Source organism: Muscardinus avellanarius (assembly GCF_963383645.1).
Source record: "Muscardinus avellanarius genome assembly, chromosome: 12".
NCBI lineage: Eukaryota > Metazoa > Chordata > Mammalia > Rodentia > Gliridae > Muscardinus > Muscardinus avellanarius.
In genome coordinates this window covers 56,414,064-56,436,243 of record NC_137798.1, presented here as the reverse complement: position 1 = coordinate 56,436,243, position 22,180 = coordinate 56,414,064, and the positions used below count along the sequence as shown (strand labels likewise).

Below are 22,180 nucleotides of genomic sequence, written 5' to 3'. Positions count from 1 at the left end.
CCAGTGAGCTGCACTGTATGTTTGCTGCTTCACTTCTTCTGTACCAACTCTTTTGTTGATCCTTTTTGGCCTGCCCTATGCCTGTAACCAGATCTCAGATAGACAGGAAGCCTCACCCAATATTAGTAGTGAATTGAGGGGAAAATGACAAGTGAATGATGTTTACAGTGGAGACAGGAAGGGAGATGCTGTCTTCTGTCTGGGCATGCTCAGCAGCAGCATGGCTAGAAGCATACAAAGTAAGGAGCTGATCAGGGTGGATTGAACTCCAGTCCCCTGTGATAAGCCTGGGAACTGGATCCTGAACATCCTCCACCTTGGCTCTAGGTTGAATTGCTGATCTCTTGCAGAGCATCACTCCTCTGGGAGGCCAGGGGAGCCTGGCTCTGCTGGGAGTACGGGGGGCGGGGGGCAAGGAGTAAGGAGGCAGAGTTCTTTGTTTCTCTCCTTCAAGCTGGAACAACTTGCCATCTTCCCGGGAGCCCTTGGTTATTCTGAGCATGCTCTGAGCCTAGAGCAACTTGCCTGGAAACCAGCCTGCATTTCTGGGCTGTGTCATTTCCCCACCCCCATTCACTCTCAGATGCCTTCCCAGCATATCAGAAGACAAGTATCTGAAAAATCTGAATGCTACTGTGTAGGCATGGTGAAAGCTTTTAGCACTGCATCTTTCTCCCTCTAATGACTGCATGTACAGCCAAAGACACCACAACAAAAATACACGCTACATATTTGCATCTTCAGCACTCTGCCAGTAAATGTACAGGGCTGCTCTGTGGTTCTGAATACAAAGCATCTCTGTGAGTTCAGACCAGGAATTTAAATGTCTCTAGGAAACCAGATCAATCAATAATAATGTTCTTCTACATCAGCTATAGTTTATAAATGTGATCAAAAGGCTGTCCTATACAAGCAATACACATATAAATCCTGACCAAAAAGAGTGTTTTTCTACTGATAAATAGCTTTCCAGGGCTTTTCATTGTCTCCTGTCCAGTTTGTACAAGTGGACAAAGCTTAGGAGAATGGTGTCTAGATCTTTATCTTAAGATGCAGTTGTTTATCAAATGCCACAGCAATCATTAGCTGGGTGGAAGGCCCTGGGACACAAAGGGAGGAAATTTGGAAATAAATTGACTTTCGTAGCTCACTTATGGTTTTGCCATATAAATTCCTGAATGAAGCCAGTGCCTTTGTCTACTACTAAATATTTTTTCTGATAACTATATACTTAGGTTATTAAATATATATTTAGAAATTTATTATATTACATATTTAGAAAATATATTGTTATATATTTTTCTAAATATATAATACATGATTTTGTCTAAATATAATACTAAATAATCTTTGTCTACTCCTAAATAAAATTTTTAAATGTATAACAGCACCTGGCCAACAAACCTTTATGGGTATTAAGTCTGACTTACATTATATAGACATAATAATTGCAAGGTTGGATTGTAGGAAATCAGGTAGCTTCACTTCTATGTAGCCAAATGAATTTGGCTTGTATACGCAAACTTCCAAGCATGGTTTTAAGGCAAAGGTTAGAATCAAAAGTGGAAAAAAACAGTGTTAGCTCAGCAAAATGTACTCATTCAGAAAAATAGAGATATGAGTTCTAAAAGTAACAATGAAAAAAAGATTATCCTTTGAAATGTCCCACACTTTATCGCTGCCCTCATAATTGAGATTTTTTTTCTCCCTTGTCTCCTGGGCTCCTGGAAATAGTTCTTGAGAAACATTTACCCCAAATGGTAGTGTAACCGAGACCCAGTAATAAAAAACCAAGTAGACTTTTTGCAACTGTAGGCTCACCATGTGCTTTTTCTTACTGAGTTGTGTTGGTCTACCCTCCTGCAGTCTGAGCAAAGTATGGGTGATCAAATATACTCTCTAACAAATCCTGTTCCAAACATCTGTGCTTTGGATCTCTGCGGTCTGCAGGTGTTTGTGTGAGCAGGAATGAAGAAAACAAATGAGAGTTAATAGCAGCCAACATCTATTAATATGTATCATCTCATGCATACTTATATCTCATGCAAAGCTGCAACACCCGAGAGTATTATCATTCTTCTCATTTTGTGGAAAAGGTAAAACAGAAACTTGCAACTTTTATGAGTCTAGACCAGTTCCCTTAATCATTGTCCTTTATTAGCAGGTTTCAAACAAATTAATGCAATAAACACACACCCAAATACAAAGTATGATTACTGTTCCTGTGTTTCCATCAGAGTAATTCAGACAGAGGTGACTTCCCCAAGGTCACACTGAGTAAGGAACAGAGCCAGAATCTGAACCCCTTCAAAGTCTGTGCTTTTTCTTACATTGATCCTCACAGCGTTTGGCATGCATATTTTTAAGTCAGAGCCCAACTCTGTATTTATTAAGGCAGGGGGGAAGACGGACATTCTCAAATGCACATGATGTACTTTAGCAAACATATTAATGCCAATCACTAAGCCACACATGAGAAGGAGGGAGGGGAAGGGAGTGGGGTGGGAACTGGGTAAGGGCTAATTGGGTGTTGTGTGATATATGTCTCCACCATCTCGCATCCCATTAAGATATATGAATACAATGCACCAATAAAAAATGTTAAAAAAAAAAAAAGGAAAACATACACAGGACCAAAAGACATCGGGGTTTTTTTTTTTTTTGGTTTTGGTTTTTGGTTTTGGGGTTTTTTTGGGGGGTGTGGTATTGGGGATGGAATCCAGGGGCCTTCTACCTCTGGGCTACACTCCCAGACCTACTTTTTATTTTATTTGGAAACAGGGTCTCTTAAGCCAGCTGAGGCTGGCTTCAAACCTGCGCGATCCTCCTGTCTCAGCCTCCCAAGCGCAGGGATTACAAGCATGCACCACCATGCCCGGCAAGAGACATAGTTTTAAGATTCTGTCTCTTTACTGAAAAAAAAGTGTAGATAAGGTATTGTGCGGGAAAGCGGGAGAATAGGATTTAGTTTTCATAGAAGGCATTATGGGAAAGGGAGCCTGTCACTGTATGAAGACTGGAAGGACATGCCCAGGATTTTAGGAAAAGGGATTGTGTATCCACTACAAGGCTAATGACTGCAAGCAATGGAAAAGTCCAGTACTGAAGCTGGAGTTTATTTCTCCCACATAACAAGAAGTCGAGCAGTGGGAGGCGGCAGGTGCTGGCTCAGCTGCTCAGAGACACCATCAGGACCCAGGCTCCTTCTCTGCCCACCTTCTACCCCTCCACATGGGCCTTCTGATGCCAACAAGAAGACACCACATCCATCATAAAATCAGGAGCCAAAGGGGAGAGGCTGCACCAGCCACAGTCCCATGTCATCCCAAAAGCAAACTCTTTCTCAGGCTCTTTAGACTCCAGCAGACGTCCACTGAGGTTCCACGGATCGGCCACACGTGTCGTGGCCACCCCAGAAGACAGTAACACGAGGAAAGCAAGTGCTTACCTGGACACATTGCCTTCCCAACAGAACTGCATTCCTGTATGGTTAGGGTGTCCTGAGAGGGAAAGCAGTTTAGGGCCGCTGGGCTCTGCTGGGAGAGGGAGAGGATGGGGCGGGGGGCGGGGGGGTTGACATCCTGTCTTTTGTCCTTGTCATTACATTTACATGGTCCCAGAGCACCACATGAGAACCTAATCTTTTCTCTTTCATCCTATTCTTGACCCTCTGCATTCTACCCTATCCCAGACCAGTATCTCTCAGTCTAAGTAATAGTAATGTCGATAATAATCAGACTATCTAACTCAACTGTTTTGGTTGCTGCTGCTGCTGCTGTTGTTGTTGTTGTTGTTGTTGTTGTTGTTGTTGTTGTTGTTGTTGTTGTTTGGGCCTGGGGATTGAGTCCAAGGGCATTCAACCTCTGAGCTACATATACCCCCAACCACTTATTTTTGGGTTTTACTCTTGCTAAGTTGCTGAGGTAATCCTTCGTAACCTTCTTATCTCAGCCTCCCTAGTACTGCAATTGCAGGCATGCACCACCATGCCAGGCACTATTTTTGATTTATTATCCTTGGCAGACAGTAGTCTTTAAATAAGTGATTACTTAATTAATTAAGGAGGTGAGGAAATTCTGAGTAGATATCAGCTGGTGAGGGCCTTCGACTGCCAAACCCAGAAGTTTTCACTGCTCCAGAGGAGAAACTGCTTAGGAGCCCGTGGAAGGAGTCTGCACATCATTGTTACAGAATCCACATGTACAAGTGTCAGCTTGGTGGCCCAGCCCCAGACAAAAGGAATCGGGCTCAGGATCTCTCACTCGGAAAGCAACTCTGCATGGCCCTGTGTGATTGCAGCTCATTCTCCTTCTTTCTCTCTGCAGAGCCAGCTCTCCCAGGCGCTGAACGGGCTGTCAGACAGGGCCAAAGAGGCCAAGGAGTTTCTGGTGCAACTGCGCAACATGGTCCAGCAGATCCAGGTACTGGCATCCCCGGGGACAGGAAGCGAACCCCATGAGCTCTCATAGTTTATGGTGGGAATTTGTTTCTTCTCCTTTATTTTTACTTGAGAAAAGTCCTAGTTTCCTTTCTGCCCTATCTCTTCTATTTGTACACACACACACACACACACACACACACACACACACACACGCGCGCGCGCGCGCGCACACACACGCGCACACACACACAGACCAACTTCAAACAAGCCAGGAACAGAGCCTCATTTTCCAAGTGGTTCCTATCTTCCACACCCAGGTTCTGATTCTCCCCTACTGTGTATTTAGAAAAAGGCCTATTTCCTTGAGAATTCAGGTTGTTATTACTGTGTTTTTAAAACACTATAGGTTCCCCAAACACCTTAGAGTCAATATAGCTTAATAGTAACAAATCACATTTTCTCTCTCCTTTTCTTTTTCTTCTTTTCTTTATTATCTTCCTTCCTTTCTTTGTTCTTCCATATCATCCCATAGTAATGTTTTTCCTCTACTCACATACTTGGACATTTTCCAGGCACAATTCCCTGGCAACTATAATTTCAGATTTCTTTATCTGGACACAATGACCAGCAGGTGAGCCAGCACTTAAGAACTCATAAATCCTCTACAATAGCTGAAAGGAAAAAGCCATAAAATGCATGAGACACTAAAATAATGACCCTCTGCACTGATTACCATTCTGATGTTTTAAGGTTTGCCTCACAGAAATAACCTAAGTTCCAGCCTCCCATAAATCGGCTTTCTGGTTAAGACTTAAAACACGCCAAGGCAGAAATAAAATGACTTTAAAAAAAAAACAAAAAACATAAGCCAACCTTTCAAAGCATTACACACTGATTTCTTTGCCCTTTTTTGGCATGCATGCCTATGTTAAAACTTGGATTCCTCACAACCTAACAGTTTTGTACACTTCCTTCTGTTTTCAAAGCAAAGGAGTTTATCAATCAGTTCTTTCTTTGCTTTACTGGCAGAAAATATACAGCCCCAGGCTTGCCTCTGTCTTGCCTCTTCATCAGAGCAAAGCTTTCTTTCCGCAAGAAAATGGTGGCAGAGCCTTCAAAAGAAACCCCCCTCTCCTCCTGCCCCCCAACACACACACACACACACACACACACACACACACACACACACACACACACACACTTACCCTGCATGGGGCATGGAGAGCTCTTAAGTCATGGTTTCCAAGGACATTCTGGGAGAACTCAAAGTACAATTGCCATGAAAGCCAAAGCAGCATCTACAGGAGCCACTGCTCAAGCAACTATTAATGTATACGATGCCAAATACCTACTGGTGGATGATTATATAAAGAACACAGTTCTTCCTGGCTTTGGGAATAAAATTTGATAACTTAAGCTGTTTCTTCCTTGCTAGTCCCCAAAAGTTTACAGTTTACCCAGTTTGGTACTGTTTTCTGAATGCTATCAATATACTTGTACTTGGCTTTCATTTGCTAACAATTATAGGCTACTTTCAGATTAGGATTTAAGAACTAAAATTGCATATATCACTCATTTAAAAGATTATCTTGGTCTGGGTGTGGTGGCGCATGCTTATAATCCCAGCATTCGGGAGGCCAAAACAGGAAGATCGCTCTTCACAGGCAGCCTCAGCTACTTAGGGAGGCCCTTCACAACTCAGTGAGACCCTGTTTCAAAAATAAAAAGACTAGCCGGGCGTGGTGGCGCACGCTTGTAATCCCAGCATTTGGGAGGCTGAGACAGGAGGATCGGGGTTCGCAGACAGCCTCAGCTACTTAGTGAGGCCCTCTGCAACTTAATGAGACCCTGTTTCAAAATAAAGAATAAAAATAGGGCAGGGGGTGTAGCTCAGAGGTAGAAAGCCCCTGGGTTCCATCTCCAGACCCGGAAAATAAATAAATAAACAAACAAACAAACAAACAAACTGAAAAATAGGGCTGGGGGTGTGGCTCAGAAGTACAATGCCCCTGGGTTCCATCCCCAGTGCCGCAAAAAAAAAAAAAAAAATATATATATATATATATATATATATATATATATATAATCTTTAATAAATGTCAATAATTTAGTGAGATAATTGCTTAAATGAAAAATAAGTGTAGCCAGGCATGGTGGTGCACACTTGTTATTCCAGCATTCGGGAGGCTGAGACCGGAGGATCACGGTTCATGGACAATCTCAGCTATTTAGTGAGGCCCTCTGCAACTTAGTGAGACACTGTTTCAAAATAAAAATTTAAAAAATAGGGCAGGGGATGTAGCTCCCCAAACCCACAAAAAAAAAAAAAAGTGTAGATTTAAATCATGTAAAAACTTTATATCCCACATTTAATTTAAACACCATGAAGAAGTCATAATTCATTTAGTACATAATTATTATTCCAGATATGTTGGCTCATATCTGATTTTTACAGCAAGATAATGCCTGCTACAAACATTGACTGCTCTGCATTATTGCTTTCCTAAATGAGAAGTATTTATATCTTACATATTTCCATTGTCATTCGATTATTATATACTACTGAAGACCATTGTTGACTTGTCTTCTTTTTTAATTAATTAATTAATTTTTTGTGGTACTGGGGATTGAACCCAGGAGCCTCCTGCCTCTGGGGTATACCCCCAACTCCGTTTTATTCTTTATTTTGAAACAGGGTCTCACTAAGTTGCAAATGGCCTCACTACATTGTTGAGGCTGAATCTTCGATCCTCCTGTCTCAGTTTCCCAAATGCCACCACTCCCAGATGGCTTTTCTTCTTTCTTCTGCTGAATTTAGTGATTCCCTCTTTCTCCTGCCTCAGCTGTACCCACTGCCTGGTCGCCAGCTGGTTGCCTCCTGGTTGCTGATCACATGCAGCTCTGAGGGACTCACATGCCACTTTACCTACATCAGAGTTTTATCTTACTATAATTCAAATCACGGAGCTGATTTCCTTTTGCTAAAGGTGAATTTAAGTAATAAAATGCGTTTTTCCATCTGAATTTAAAACAAGACACTACCATCAACTGAATAAAGTTTATCCAGTTATTTTTTTAAAATATACTAATTGTGCTTTGTGGACAGAGTCCCTTTCTGTTCCCTTCAGTGGGGCTGTATACCCCACACGTGGACGGGAGAACTCTCTCCTCTGGCAGTCGGAGGCTCCCGGTGCCTTGGGTCTGAGCAATGTACTCTCTCACTCAGGAGAACAGCGTGGAGTTCGAGGCCTGCCTGGTGGCCCAGTGTGACGCCCTTATCGACGCCCTCAACAGGAGGAAAGCCCAGCTGCTGGCCAGAGTCAACAAGGAGCATGAGCACAAACTGAAGGTGAGAGACGCCAGGCTGCCCAGCCATGATGCACAGCGGGGAGGCTCCTGTCCAGGACAGGAGCACGAGGCCTGCCGCCTGGGGCCGGCCAAAGAGGTGGGCACAGCCCCTCACTCACCACCCACGCCTTCATCTTCCTAACCCAAGTTTGTTGACTGAGTCCTCTGGGCCAGTATAATAAACCATGTTAAAATTTCCACCTTCATGGAGCCTATATTCTACCAGGAGGGATAAACAGTAAGTAAAATAGGTAAGTAAGATATGCAGTCCTGTTAATAAAAAGTGCTAAGGTGGGGGAAAAGGCAGGCCAAGGGGATAGTGAGTACAGGGATGGTAGTTAAAATTTTAGATAATGTTAGACAGAGGTAAAAACATATTTTTTGAGTGGGGAAATGGAATCTTTACTGTCTAGAAAACAAATAAATTTTGTCTTGGTTTCTAAAGTAAACTTGGCAATTACACAGCAGTAGAGACTCTGTTTCCGCACAGTGAGCTGGATTGATTACAAGTCTGGGGCCCTGTTGGCAGAGCTGGCCCTCCTAGGGACCTCCCACTATCGCCCCAGTGACAAGGAACAATAAGGAGTTAGAGGAAGGGTTGTAGAAGGCAAGAGAAGCTGAAGGTAATCCAGCTGTGGGCAGCCAGCTGAGGGCCAAGAGTGGTCAGCAAGCTCAGGCTGGCCCCCAGTGAGCAGTGGGCAGAGGGTGCGCAGTGATGGCCAGGGATTGGGGTGGAAGAAGGTGGAGGTCTGACCAAAGGCTCCCAGCATCAGAAGGTTCAACCCTGGGCAGCAACGAGTGGACAGCTCCGGAAACTAGCGGTGGGTCAACGGCTCTGTAAGAGGCAGGTTATCACTGAGCAGGCTTAGAACAAGCACTAGTCCCTGGGGATCGAGAGCAGCCCCCATTTCTAAAGAAGGGAGTTCCAGTGGGTCCACCAAGGAAGAGTTTCAAGAATGAAGAAATGAAAGAACACTGCTCTCAAGATCTGGAGCTAAGCTGGGTGACAGAAATGTGTTCATTTACTAAATGGGACACAAGACCTGGGCATAACCTACTACAGGACCGGCAGTGCTGAGCCCTGAGCAGCAGTGTCACCAGTCATTAATACGTGCCCTCCCTCTTCTACCAGGACCCCGAGACCCACAGAGCTCTGCCTTTAAGTCAGTGAGCCAGGAGGTATAATAAAGAAAAACATTTCCCCAGGCAAGCTTCACAGCACAGCTCACTCAAAGGTGAACAAGATCCCCAATGTAGCTTCCCTCTCTAAGTCTCCCTCCTGCAGTCCCCACCTGCAGCTTCTCAAAACATACTCAGATCCACATGCCTGCTTCTTCCCCGACATCTGGACAGTGGTGTGGTGGGAATAGAAACCTTTCTCCTCTGCCTTTGTGAGCTGCCTGACTGCCACTCTGGGGATGGGGCCCTGCTTATCAGTGCTATGACTCCTTCAATGTTGCTGATACTGCAGCAGCACATGTTGACCAAGAAGAGGCAAAGTGGATTTCTGGATAAAGAAAATTACTTATCTCGGAATTGGAATATGAACTACAAGTTTTGGAAGAAAAGCACCTGGGACTCTAATATTTAAAGAGTCCCAGAAAACAAAGGCTCTTCATCCTAATGCTCCTTCCAGAACCCTTTCAGGTTCATCTTAGAATGAACTCAAGCTTCTGAGGGGCAAGCACACCAACCATAGCCACGTGGAGGCTTCCACAGGAACCGAAGGTAACAAGAAGGCCGTGGGCTTTCCTACGAGGCACACATCTTGGCCTGGGTGTGCATAATCCACAGAGGGCCAAAGATGGGAGTCTCGGTGAGATGCCTCTCTCCAGATCCTTAGTTACCAGGCCCCTGTCTTACAGTGCCCATGATTAAGTTATTTGCTTTTGAATTCCTTACAGGGCCACTGAACTATGCTCTATGGCCACATGTGTGCTGATTCCTAAAATGGGGGACAACACTAAGGGCAGTATTGAAGGCACTAATATTTTATGCCCAAAGAGTTCTCTGAAAGTTTTATCATGTGGTATTAGTCTTACAGGTTTGCCCGCAACAATCTGGGAAATGATTCTATTTCATCAGCATTTCCATCCAAGATGAATAGGTCTGAATGATTTTTTTCTATCACCAGTTTTTTTTTTTCCTAATCACTAGGTTTTTCATCTGAATTAAATCTGGAAATGCTATTAAATGTAATTCTGCAGTTGCTCAGACAACAACACAGCATGGGTTTCCTTGGTGATCAAGTCTTGGCTTTAATAATAGCAACAGCTAAAGTTTAGAAACACTTTCTTTGAGGCAACACCACGCAGATTGTGCTACTGGAGATCAAGTCAGTCGTCCCTCACAAGAGCTGAGTGAGGCCAGTATTACTGTTTCTCCCCTTCTGGACAAGAGGAAACAACAGCACCATGATATTAAGAACTGGCCCAAGGCGCCAGAACTTGATCACTGGTAACCCAGCCACAGAGCCCAGCATCTGAACCATGCACTCTGTTGCTTCTGGCTGGTGGGCCAGTGACATACAGTGCAGAGAGCAGACATTTCCCCAGGCTTTCCACCAATCAGCTAGTACATAATGCTCACCTGCAAGGAGCTGAGCGCTGGGCAGGAGCCCAGAGGGAGGGAGGGACACAGAGGTGACTCTGGGTGAGTCCTGCCCTCATGGAGCTTATAAATTCAGTAGAAGAGATGAGTCATACCCAGAAATGTCTCCAACAGAGGTAGTTTCCAGGAAAGAGCAGGTTTGCAGGAAAGAGGTAGCCAGGGCCATAGAAGTCGTCCTGGAGGACAAAATTACCTGCAGCCAAGAGGGCCACAGGGCACCCCTTGGAAATGCTGGCATCAGGTGGCCTGAACTGCAGGAGGCATGTCTTAGTGATCTCTGCCTTCTTGCCTGAAGGACTCTGCAGAGCTGTCAGAGCAGAAGAAAGTGATTAGCACAGGATGTGCTGCGGTCTTGCTCCATCCAGCTAGTGCTGAAGACAGAGGAATATTTTCTGTTTCCATCTCCTGCTCCAACATAACTAAAAATTGTCACAATAGTCATTCATCTTAGCATCCTTCAAAGACAAATACATTTTATTGTACTAGCAATCCTCAAAGTATCACTAGAATCACATAGAGCTATATAAAACAAAACTGTAAATGTGTTTGGAAAACAAATTGGATAGCTGGAATTTTCCCTGTTACATAGCAGAGTAACCACTTAAAGATCAAGCCATAAAATTTAAACTTTTTCTCAATGGAAATCTCTTTTATGGAACACTGCAAACACCTTCTGGCACCTTTAGACAGAACATGATGAACGGCTTGTGACAAGTCACCTACCAACTCTAGTGGCAGCTCCAGGTTTCCTATCTAGGAGAAATGCAAGGACAGCAATCCGGATGGAAGAGGGAATCAAAGATTAAGAAAGCATCATTTGACCACATGGAAGAATGGGAGAGGGGTAGGCAAAGCTCCCAGGGACCCCTGCTGAGTGCTGCCTCTGCAGAGCAGGACCAAGTGAAAAGGAGCTGGGGACCGTGCTGGGCGCAGATGTCGATTCACAGGAATGGCTCTAACTGCTCTTGGCGCCTCCGCGTCCTGTGACTATGTCCTCTTTCCCCCGCTTGACAGTCCATCTGTGCAGAGTGGGCTGCCCAGGTAGAGCTTGCTGAGGCCACAAGGCTACAGAGCAGAGGTGCCTGCCCTCATTCTACCCTGGCCCTGCCAGAGTTCCCTGCCCCAGACCTGCAGAAAGGAGAGACAGGTGGCCAGTTGTCCCCCACGGCAGCAAAACTGTTCTGTCTTCTGTCTGGAGCGATTTATTTATCTACTGCTTTCAGCCGCCTGTATCAGTCACTGCTTCTAAAAACAGCTGCCAGTGCCACCGCAGCCATGACTACTGATACCGGCCTCCACATCTCCCTCCCTCTTCTTTTGTCCGCTGCCTTTTCTCTTTCTTGACACTTTTGTTGCTGCTGAGATGTGTGAGAAAAGACTGGCCTTTTATAGACATGGCTTGCCAAGCACAGTGCTTCTTTCTGTCTTTGTTGGCTAACCCATACCTCACTGTGCTTCCACTTCCTGTTGACTCTGTTCTCTGGGGGGCTGTTTTTTTTGTTTTTTGTTTTTTGGGGTTTTTTTTCCTGACAAAGAAGGAACTGAGTGGTGGGTGTATTTTTCTGGCAACTTTCTCTCTTTGAGTAATTCAAAAGGCGAGGGATGGAGGCTGGAAACCAAGTGTGTATTTACACAGTCTTTGTAACCTGCTCATGTCCCTCTCTGAAAGCACCGACTGCTCGGACAGATTTAATGGTTCGGGTCCTGAGGCAAGATGGAGCTGAGTGGGGAGGGTTCCCAGCTTCTGTGTCATAGACACTGGGGTGAGAGATTGCACTTTAATGTTTATTAGGCTTCTAACATTGAGCCATTTTATGGCTCTGCTTCTTTTATGTTTGTCAAATATGGCTAGAAATAGTATTATTTTCATCTCATACGTCATCATAAATCACTTAGCATAGCACTCAATAAATATAAAATATTATTGCTACCGCTGAGAAAGAATAATTGGAAATAAAGTTTCATTCAACACACCAAAGAAGTGTTTCCAGGGCTTGTTGTTTTCCATGATTCTATAGTTCAGAGAGGCGAGTTAGCCTGTACACTGGTGTCATCTCTGAACCCAGGAGATTCTTCAGTAGCCTGGGGTTATCACAGATCATTCTATAAAGTAGTTCACAAAGTTTGGGGAGTTATTAAAAGCTAAAAAGGGCAGAAAGGCTTTGAGACATATGCGGATGTGGTCATATTTTAGGAATCCTGTTTAAAATTAAAATCACAGTAATATGATTCTGTAGATTGAAAAGAAAGCTGGGAGCCACATATCTATTTTCAGGACATAACGAACTAACACAGTATCAGAAAGATACCGGAAGGAAGAATATTTTTGAGCTTCTAAGAAATATTACTAGAACATATTTAGAATTAGTTAGGCAATATCCCAGTGGCCACCAAAGTAAGCTAAATCCCCAGATTTTCTACCCTTATGTTGTGCTAAACTCCCTTCTAGGTTTAGCTGAACAAGGTCCTAAAATTCTCTCATTCTCTGTGATCTTCATGAGGAGTCTGTGACAACATTAAAATGTGTAATTAGAGCCAAGCATGGTGGCAAACGCTTGTAATCCCAGTACTTGGGAGGCTGAGACAGGAGGATCGCAGGTTCTCAGCCAGCCTCAGCTGGCCCTCCATAACTTAGTGAGACCCTGTTTCCAAATAAGAAATAAAACTCGGGCTGGGGGTGTAGTTCAGAGGTAGAGTACATCTGGGTTCAATCCCCGGTGCCACACACATATACACACACACACACACACACACACACACACACACACACACACATACACACACACAATGTATAATTAGAGATATTTTGTTTTTCAGAAAATTAACATAAAATTATCTTTTTGTAAGCTCAAAGTAATACTTGGGAAATTATTTTTGTTTATGCTACATTCATAATTTGAAATAATTCAAGAATCATCTTATTGGTTCTTTCTCCAGTATTGTAGAATTAATTGAAATACTGAATACCACAGGCAATACATATTACCTTGGTTACCTTTCAACTCTGAGATCCTCTAAAAAAATGTTATGGTTATTCACAATTATTCTGAGAAAAAAATCAAATCTAAACTGATACATTTTACATATCAAAAAATTATTCAGTGAGGACACTGAGAGATAATGATAAGCTTACGGAGTCACAGCACTCTTGTATTTACGGATTGCCTCCATGGGCTACACATGTAGCTGTGTGTGGAACACTTCATTCTGAAGTGTTAGAGTCATTATCATTACTTTTATCATTTACCATTGTATGGCCTGTTAAGTTCCCATTATGTTTGCAAACAGTTATATGGCTACAGCATTAAGAATACAAGTTTTGCCGGGCATGGTGGCGCACGCTTGTAATCCCTGCACTTGGGAGGCGGAGACAGGAGGATCACGCAGGTTCGAAGCCAGCCACGCGCGCTGGCTCAGGAGACCCTGTTTCCAAAATGAAAATGTAAAAATAGGTCTGGGAGTGTAGCCCGGAGGTAGAAGGGCTTCCAGGAACCCCAGTACCACCAAAAAAAAAAAAAAAAGAATACAAGTTTCCATTATGAATATTATTAGCTTGTGAAACTGCTGACTTTAGCTATTTTGCCACTGCTTTCTCATAGGCAGATGACCCTCTGATTTCAGGGATGAGACAGAGAAAATCTGATCAAGCTCACAAAGAACCTTAAAATAATTAGATATGATTCGACTGGCTATAGCCATTGCTAGAAAGAAAAAAAATACTGCATCTAAATTAAGCCTAATCTCAATAAAACCAATGGCAGAATCTGGCTAGTCCATTAGAATGAAGACAGTGGAAAAAATTGGGCACCTGGAATTTAACTCTCCATCTACCCTCAGCAGAAGTTGATAGGGGCCAACTCTAATCGTTTAACACAATAATGTCTGATAAAAGTCCAGCATTATTAAGGAATTCCCTTTATAGTTTCATTTGGCACATTCTGCTGTCCTCTGCTTCCCACTGTCTGTGTGGGAGAGAGCACTGAGGGTCCCCATAGAATTTCCAGCAAGCTACCACACTCAGAGCTGGGGCTCCTCCAGGTTAGGGGACATACCCTTAAGCACCCCAAGCCACTCTGGAAATATTAATGAAGAGCAGTCTCAGAACTTCTGTTGTTTTGTGTGTAGTGCAGGGACATTCAACATTTGAGCTACACCCCTAGCTCTTTTTGATCTTTTGTTTAGAAACAGTGTCTATTACTAGGTTACTGAAAATCTTACTACAGTTTTGCAGCTGGCCTTGAACCTACGATCCTCCTGTCTCAGCTTTCCAAGTACTGAAATTACAGGTATGCACCTCCATGCCCAGCTCAGAACCTCTTTAAAACCCTTCACCAAAGCCGGGCATGGTGGCACACACTTATAATCCCAATACTTTGGAGGCTGAGCCAGGAGGGTCGCACGGGTTCGAAGCCAGCCTCAGCTACTTAGTGAGGCTCTCAGCAACTTAGTGAGACCTTGTTTCCAAATAAAATATAAAATAGGTCTGGAAGTGTAGCCCAGAGGTAGAAAGCCCTTGGGTTCCATCCCCAGTGCCAAAAAAGAAAAAAAATTAAAAAAAAAAAAACCTTCACCTACTCCCAGATTTTGTGTACCTCAGAAGACACCTGACTTACACTCTGAAGATGATGGAATAATCCACTCTAATTTTCTGTAGCTCACATTCCTACAAAACACCACAGAGCATCACTTTAGCTGCAGCCCACCATCAGGGGAAATGTTCCCTGTGGGGGAGGCACTGTACCGACATACTTATTCCTCCCAGTGGCTTGTATTTCTTCCTTCATTAGCTTCTCTGCACAAGGATACAGTGTTCTCCGCTAACACCATGCTTTGCACATTCCAGCCAATGTTTGTGGATGAGGCTTGTGGTGGCATTCACACTTCTGGAATAGAACGTTCACAGCTTTGCTGCGAAAAGTCTCAAGTCTTCCTCAAAACAGGTGCTTGTTTTATTTATTTAGTAGGCCCAGATGATACTTTTCTTGATAAAAAATCTCAAAGCTTCAAACTTGCCTTGGCAATTAATTAGTTGCCAACGCAGCTAAATAAAATACTCATAGCAAGGAACATATCAAGAAAATAGTAAAAGATACTTTCCTGAAACCCTGTTGGAAAATACTGGCATATAGGACACTTGTAATTAAATTGATTTAATCCCTTGATTTAAATTCCTCTGCATTAGAGTGAATGTAACAATAATATAGTGGATAAGAGGCTGCTAGAAGAAAAAAATAGGAGTCTTTAGTTTGCCAAAGGAATCTAACAGCCCAGCACTTCACCTTGAACTCACACATGAGTTGGCTCAAGGCTTCAGCTGGTCAGAGTGCTTCAGGACAAGGTGGGACAGGTAAAAACTCCTCAGTCAACTGAAAACACCGGTGGAGAACAAATCCTTCAAGCTTTCATCTTAAAAGTATAAGTGCCCAAACTCATCGATGCCATCACTGTGTCGAGCATGGGAAGGCGGAGAGGGAGAGGAGATGGGGTGGGAACTGGGGAGGGCTCACCGGGTCCCATGTTCATGAATGTGTCTATCACTCTGAACTCCATCGAGGTGTATGATTGCAATGCACCCATGAAAGAAAAAAATAAATTTAAAAAGTATAAAAAATAAATTAGTATTTTATGTATAAAAAAAGTATGTGTGCCTTAAATAGTAACAAGCAAGCAAAAAGGATTACCTTATGCAGAGGGGAATTATTTTAAATGGTAATAGAAGGGCATAGATTAGGCCAGGTGTGGTGGTACACGCTTGTAATTAGAGTACTTGGGAGGCTGAGACAAGGAGGATTGCAGGTTCACAGCCAGCTGCAGCTACTTACTGAGGTCCTCCACAACTTAGTGAGACCCTGTTTTAAAATAAAGAATAAAGAGCTGGGCATGATGGAACACATTTGTAATCCCAGCATTTGGGAGGCTAAGACCGGAGGGTTGTGGTTCGCGGACAGCCTCAGCTACTTAGTGAGGCCCTCCTCATTTAGTGAGACCCTGTTTCAAAATAAAGAATTAAAAGGTAGGGAAGGGGGTGTAGTTTAGAGGTTGAATGCCCCTGGGTTCCATCCCCAGACCCGCAACAACAACAACAACAACAACAACAACAATAATAATTTAAAAATAGGGCTGGGGGTGTAGCTCAGAGGTAAAAGGCCCCTGGCTTCAATCCCCAGTACCACATACACTAAAAAACAGGCGTAGACTATAAATTGAGCATGGAGGTACATCTGTAATCTCAGTAGTGTTAGGGCAGCCTCAGTAATTCTGCAACACCCTGTTTCAAAATTTAAAAAATGAAAAGGGTCGAGAATACAGTTCAGAGGTAGAATGACCCTGAGTTTAATTCCCAGTACAAAAAATAAAGGTGGAGGAAAGAAAGCGAGGGGGGAGGGACTGGCATAGATTATATTAAGGAAAGAATTTTTTGAAACAAGAGAGAGAATGTGCCGGGCGTGGTGGCGCACGCTTGTAATCCCCGCGCTTGGGAGGCAGAGACAGGAGGATCGTGCAGGTTTGAAGCCAGCCGCGCTGGCTTAAGAGACCCTGTTTCCACATTAAAAAAAAAAAGTATTAAAAAATAGGTATGGGAGTGTAGCCCATGGGAGTGTAGCCCGGAGGTAGAAGGGCTTCCAGGAACCCCAGTACCACTGAGAGAGAGAGAGAGAGAGAAAGAGAAGAGAGAGAGAGAGAGAGAGAGAGAGAGAGAGAGAGAATGTTAGCATTTGCTTACACTAATAATTTATAAGTGCTATCCCTCTAGATCTCATAATGGGAGTCAGTGTTATGATAAAAATTTATTCATGATAAAAAATTAAGGAAAATCTAAAGAGCCACAATGGAATTTATAAGTTTGCCTCTTAACAAAATAAAATGATTCTAATGGTCATTAGACATTTGCCATCCAGAACAGATGGTGGCTCTGCTGATAAAATTATGAAAGCCCTCTCTGAAATTTGTCCATAATTTCAGAGATTAACTCACTGTCCTGTAGACGCTGACTTGGGCTTTAGTGGGGATGAATGCAGAAAGTATGTTCTCCAAAAACCCATTTGTGTCATTCCTGACACCCACACAGTTCTCAAGAAACGGAGCTCTTGAGTCCAGCCAGCTGCAAACAGTGCCAAGAGGTTCCCCGGGACACCAGAGCCAAAGCTCAGAAATGTGTACCCAAGGCAAAATGACACTCCCTGGCTTCCCAGAACTGTTCTCCATAAAATGCACAAATGTAAAGGTAATACTAATAAAATGAAGGAATAGCACAGGTTGAAGAGGGTAGCAAGTCAAAGAGCTGATAGAAGATACTCAGCGAGAGAAAAAAATCATTCTTAAAAGATCTAATTACCTGGCTGATTTCCATAGAGTGGGAAGTCTTGTTCAATTTTTTCAGAAACTGGAAGTCAATGACAATGCAACCAAAAATGCTGCCCTTAGGGACCCCACAGTTTAATTTTTAGCAGTGATTTTATCACAGTCTATTGTGATCATGTAGAATAACAAAAAGACAGAGTAAAATCAATTTTAGGGACTGTGCCACTGAAAGCCAGAAACTTAGGGAATGGTGAGTCCTCCCAAGAAGCTGAAGCCATAGAGTGGAGGGTCCAATGGCGACCACCCACTGGAACTCACCATCTCTTTGGCTGCTCAACAATAAGCTTTTCAGGATTGGGCAGGGAGCCCCATACTCAGCAACTCCAGCTCCAAGTAGACCTTGCCCAGGAAGAAAACTACAGAGGCAAACACAGACCTTTATAAGAACTGAGTAATGTACTTATTTCAGTATGTCATAAAATTGTCATTGAGCTGAATCCTCTGGAAAGTAAACACAACAATGTAGTCTACTTTGTCTCAAAAGCAGAACACTGTTGTTTTTCTGTGTTCAGATCTGGTCTGTGCTTGTTAATTGGACTTTCAGGACCAGTGGTCAAGGGCAGATAGCACTGAATAATAAAATGGTGACTGCTGAGGTTTCTACCACTAAGTAGCAGTGACGATCTGGCTACAAAAATATAAAAATCTCTTCAGGAATCGATTGAGTAAGACTCATTCGGCAAGGGGAGTAGTGTATTAGCTGTGGGTCACCTGTTTGAATTCTTAAATGTTTTATTCATGGGACATCTGTAGAGTTCTCCTCTTCTCCTCCAACACCCTAGAAATCGAAGTCTAAACTTCCTGTTTATTTTCTGAAAAATAAGATAATTAATATTCCTTGAGCCCAGACCAACTGATATATGGTTGTGGTGACTGTCATAAACATACAGGGTGTTAGAAAATAATAAGCCAAGCAGTGAATTTTAAATTTGATCCTCCCACCAAGAAAAATCATAAAATTTTTCACATAAAAATTTGCATCTTTCACCAATTCTGATAGATTTTTAAATACTATATTTTATTTTTCATTTTATTTATTATTAGAAGTTAAGAAGCAATACTAAATCATCTGTCAAAAAATTAGAAGACACAAATAGCCAAAATAGTCTTAAAAAATAAAACAAGTTGGAGTGCTCATAGTTGCTGATTTAAACTTATGACAAAGCCACAATATCAAAACCATGTGGAGCGGCATAAACAGAGGCAGACCACTGCAACAGAAGAGTCCAGAAACGAACTCTCACATATATGGTCTACTAATTTTCCACAAAGGTGCCCATATTGTTCAATGGAGAAAAGGACAGTCTGTTCAACAAATGATGAGAGGGAAACTATTCACATGCCAAAAACTGGAGTTAAACACTTACCTCATATGACATACAAAATTAATTCAAAATGCATCAAAGACCCAAAGGTAATACCTAACTAAAACTATAAGACTATATAAGAAAAGCAAGGAGGAAAACTTAGGCGATAATGAATTTGGCAGTGATTTCTTGAAAATGACACAAAAAATAAGTAACAAAAAATAGATAAAGTTGGACTTCATCAAAATTAAAAATATTAGAGGAACGAAAAGGCAACGTATACAGCAGGAGGAAATATTTGCAAAGCATGTATCTGACAAGGAATTGATATGCAGAATATATGAAGAACTTCTGTGATTCATTAACAGCAAAACCAAAACAACCTAATTTTAAAAATAGGTAAGGATCTTAATAGACTTGTCTCCAAAGATCAATAAACAAATGAAAAGATGCTCAAGATCCCTAGTCATTATGGAAATGTAAATAAAAACTGCAATGATATACTACTTTTCACCCATTAGGATAGCTGTTATATCCTTATAAACAGAAAATAGTCATTGTTTGATGAAAATGTAGAGAAGTTAGAATCCTTATGCATTGCTGGTGGAAATGTAAAATGATACAGATGCTGTGGAAAACATTATGAAAAACTTCAAAAAGTTAACTATAGAATTACCAGATGATCCAGTAGCTCCACTTCAGGGCATATGTCCAAAAGAAGTAAAAGCCAAGATTCACACATATTTGTATATCCTTTTTCATTACACCTTTATTCACGAAAGTCAAAAGGCAGAAACAGTCCAAGTCTCCATGGATAGGCGGATGGACAAACAAAATGTGATATGTATATAGAATACTATTCAGTTATAAGAAGACTGAAAACTTGACACATGTTACAACACATAGATTGACCCTTAAAGAAATTATACTAATGAAATAACCAAGTCACGAAAGAATAAATTATTACATGACTCCACTTATATGGGGTTCCCAGGATAGTCAAATTTATAGACAGAAAGTAGAATGGTGGCGCTAGGTACAGAGTTATTATTTATTGGGTGTAAAATTTCAATCTGGGAAGAAAAAAAAGCTCTGGAGATGGTTGATTGTTATGGAAATATCCTTAATGCTACGTAACAATCACTGAAGAATAGCTAAATTGGAAATTTTTGTGTTATGTACATTTACAACAATTTAAAAAATGGGAGTAAAAAACAGAAATAATGAGTTGATTGAGTTGTTAATAATTAGGAAGAAGTTAAATGTCCAATAATAGAGGAATAGGAATTACTAAATAAATTGTGTTTTCAGTGGCATATTTAAGTAGCCAATAACATTTAATGATGGTTGCAACATGAAAAATGCCTATGACATTAATATACAGTATTAGGTATTGGGGTGGGGGTTAAGTTGTCATATAATATGATTACAACTATAAGTAGGCCAGGTTAAAACACTTAAAAACACTTAAAAATCTAAGTTTATTTTAAAATTACATTAGGATGGTGAGATTGTTTTCATCGATTTTCTAGTTGTTATAGAAATCAGATATAATCATCTTTAAAGGGAAATGAATTTTTATTTATTTATTTTCTTATTTTTTGCAGGTCTTGGGATGGGACTCAGGGGCATTCGACCTCCGAGCTACACCCCCTGCCCTATTTTTTATTTATTTTTTTTGAAACAGGGTCTCACTAAGTTGCAGAGGATCTCACTAAGTAGCTGAGGCTGTCTACAAACCACGATCCTCCAGTCTCAGCTTCCCAAATGCTGGGATTGCAAACGTGCGCCACCATGCCCAGGGGAAATGAATTTATAATAAAAGTAAATAGGAACAAGAAAATGTTTTAACAATAATTATTAAAATTCTTTTTTAGTTACCTATAGAAACCAAAATACTGAATTTTTTTGAGACTTTCTCAAATAGTATAAATATCAAAGAAATGAGTGATTAAGGTTCCTGGAAAATCCTTGACTGATTTTCTACTTCAAAAGCCATTGAAGATTCAGGTCACTGAACCGAGGACTCAGAGGAAGATGAACATCTTCAAAGGAAGAAAAACTTTTCAAGGAATTTTATGTGTTTGTCACTGGCAAGGACAACTTCCCAGAGGCAGAAACTGCCTGCTTGGAGAAATGCCTATCGAGGTCAAAACTGGCTCACAGCTTGGCAAATAGGGCAGCCTTTAAAGCTGCTTTCCAAAGTGACATGGTGATCCTAAGTGGGATATTCCTAAAACTTAATGCTGTATTTGTTGTCTTTCTCCAGCTCACTTACTTGCTGACATCCCCTGTCTCCACAAGCCCCAACTTGGCCCTCCAGCCCCCTACACCCACCCAAGGAAAGAGAGTCAGTCGGAACAAATGCCTTGGGGGCAGTGGGGAGGAAGAGAAAAGGAACGGAGTTCAGAAGGTGATGTCTGCTCTTTAAAAGGGCAGAAGGAAGGCAGGGAAAGTGGGCAATAGTGTCACCCAGCAGCGCTGCAGCCACCCACCGGGAAGCTGTAGTCCCCTTACAGACTCCCCACAACTCACACTCAGGGAAGCTCACGGGTGTGCCTGATATGCCGAGATCACCGGATTCTCCGGGTCCCTTTCTTTCAGGGTCTGTGTTCCTTTCTGATGGGTCCTGTTGTTACTTCCTATAAGACTTTTATCAATCCCTCTTCCAGAGCCATTGCCTATGAAGATATTGCCGTAAAGGATTCTCATAAAATTTGTTTCATTCCATGATGCTCTTGGGTTCTGGTTTGAAGAAGGCTTCTGTGGTCTCTTCTGCCCTCTGCCATTTTGAATCATTCTGTCTTTCATCAATCCTAGGTGGTTCGAGATCAGATTTCTCACTGCACAGTGAAATTACGCCAGACCACAGGTCTCATGGAGTACTGCTTGGAGGTGATTAAGGAAAATGATCCTAGTGGCTTTTTGCAGGTAAATAAGTGTTAAGGAGTTTCTGCTTTGGATTCTGCATTTCCATGGGACTGAGTGTAGATGCCAGGAAGGACATCCAGCAGCTCTGACTGAGCCTGAGTCCCTCAATGACAAAACCTCTCTTCCCACTGCAGTGAGTGGGTGGCTACCAGCTAAATAACTCCACTGACTTCCTGGAAGTCTCTGCCATTGTGCACTACAAGACTGAGAAGTGCTTAGGCCTTTTTGAGGTTGTTCATGT

At 42.3% G+C, this 22,180-nt stretch overlaps 1 protein-coding gene across 25 annotated transcripts in view; it reads left to right on the top strand.

The window, feature by feature from the left end:
• TRIM9 (tripartite motif containing 9) overlaps window positions 1-22,180 on the top strand; it is a gene marked incomplete at both ends in the record, with an annotated part of 113,098 nt that overhangs the window by 51,965 nt on the left and 38,953 nt on the right. For 20 of the 25 annotated variants that reach the window (XM_080707766.1, XM_080707767.1, XM_080707770.1 and 17 more), the window contains 3 exons: window positions 4,326-4,421; window positions 7,608-7,730; window positions 21,829-21,939. In XM_080707766.1, coding sequence (XP_080563892.1) covers window positions 4,326-4,421; window positions 7,608-7,730; window positions 21,829-21,939 — 330 coding nt within the window. The remainder of the gene's footprint in view (window positions 1-4,325; window positions 4,422-7,607; window positions 7,731-21,828; window positions 21,940-22,180) is intronic. The other 5 variants (XM_080707771.1, XM_080707768.1, XM_080707759.1 and 2 more) reach the window with 3 other exon arrangements.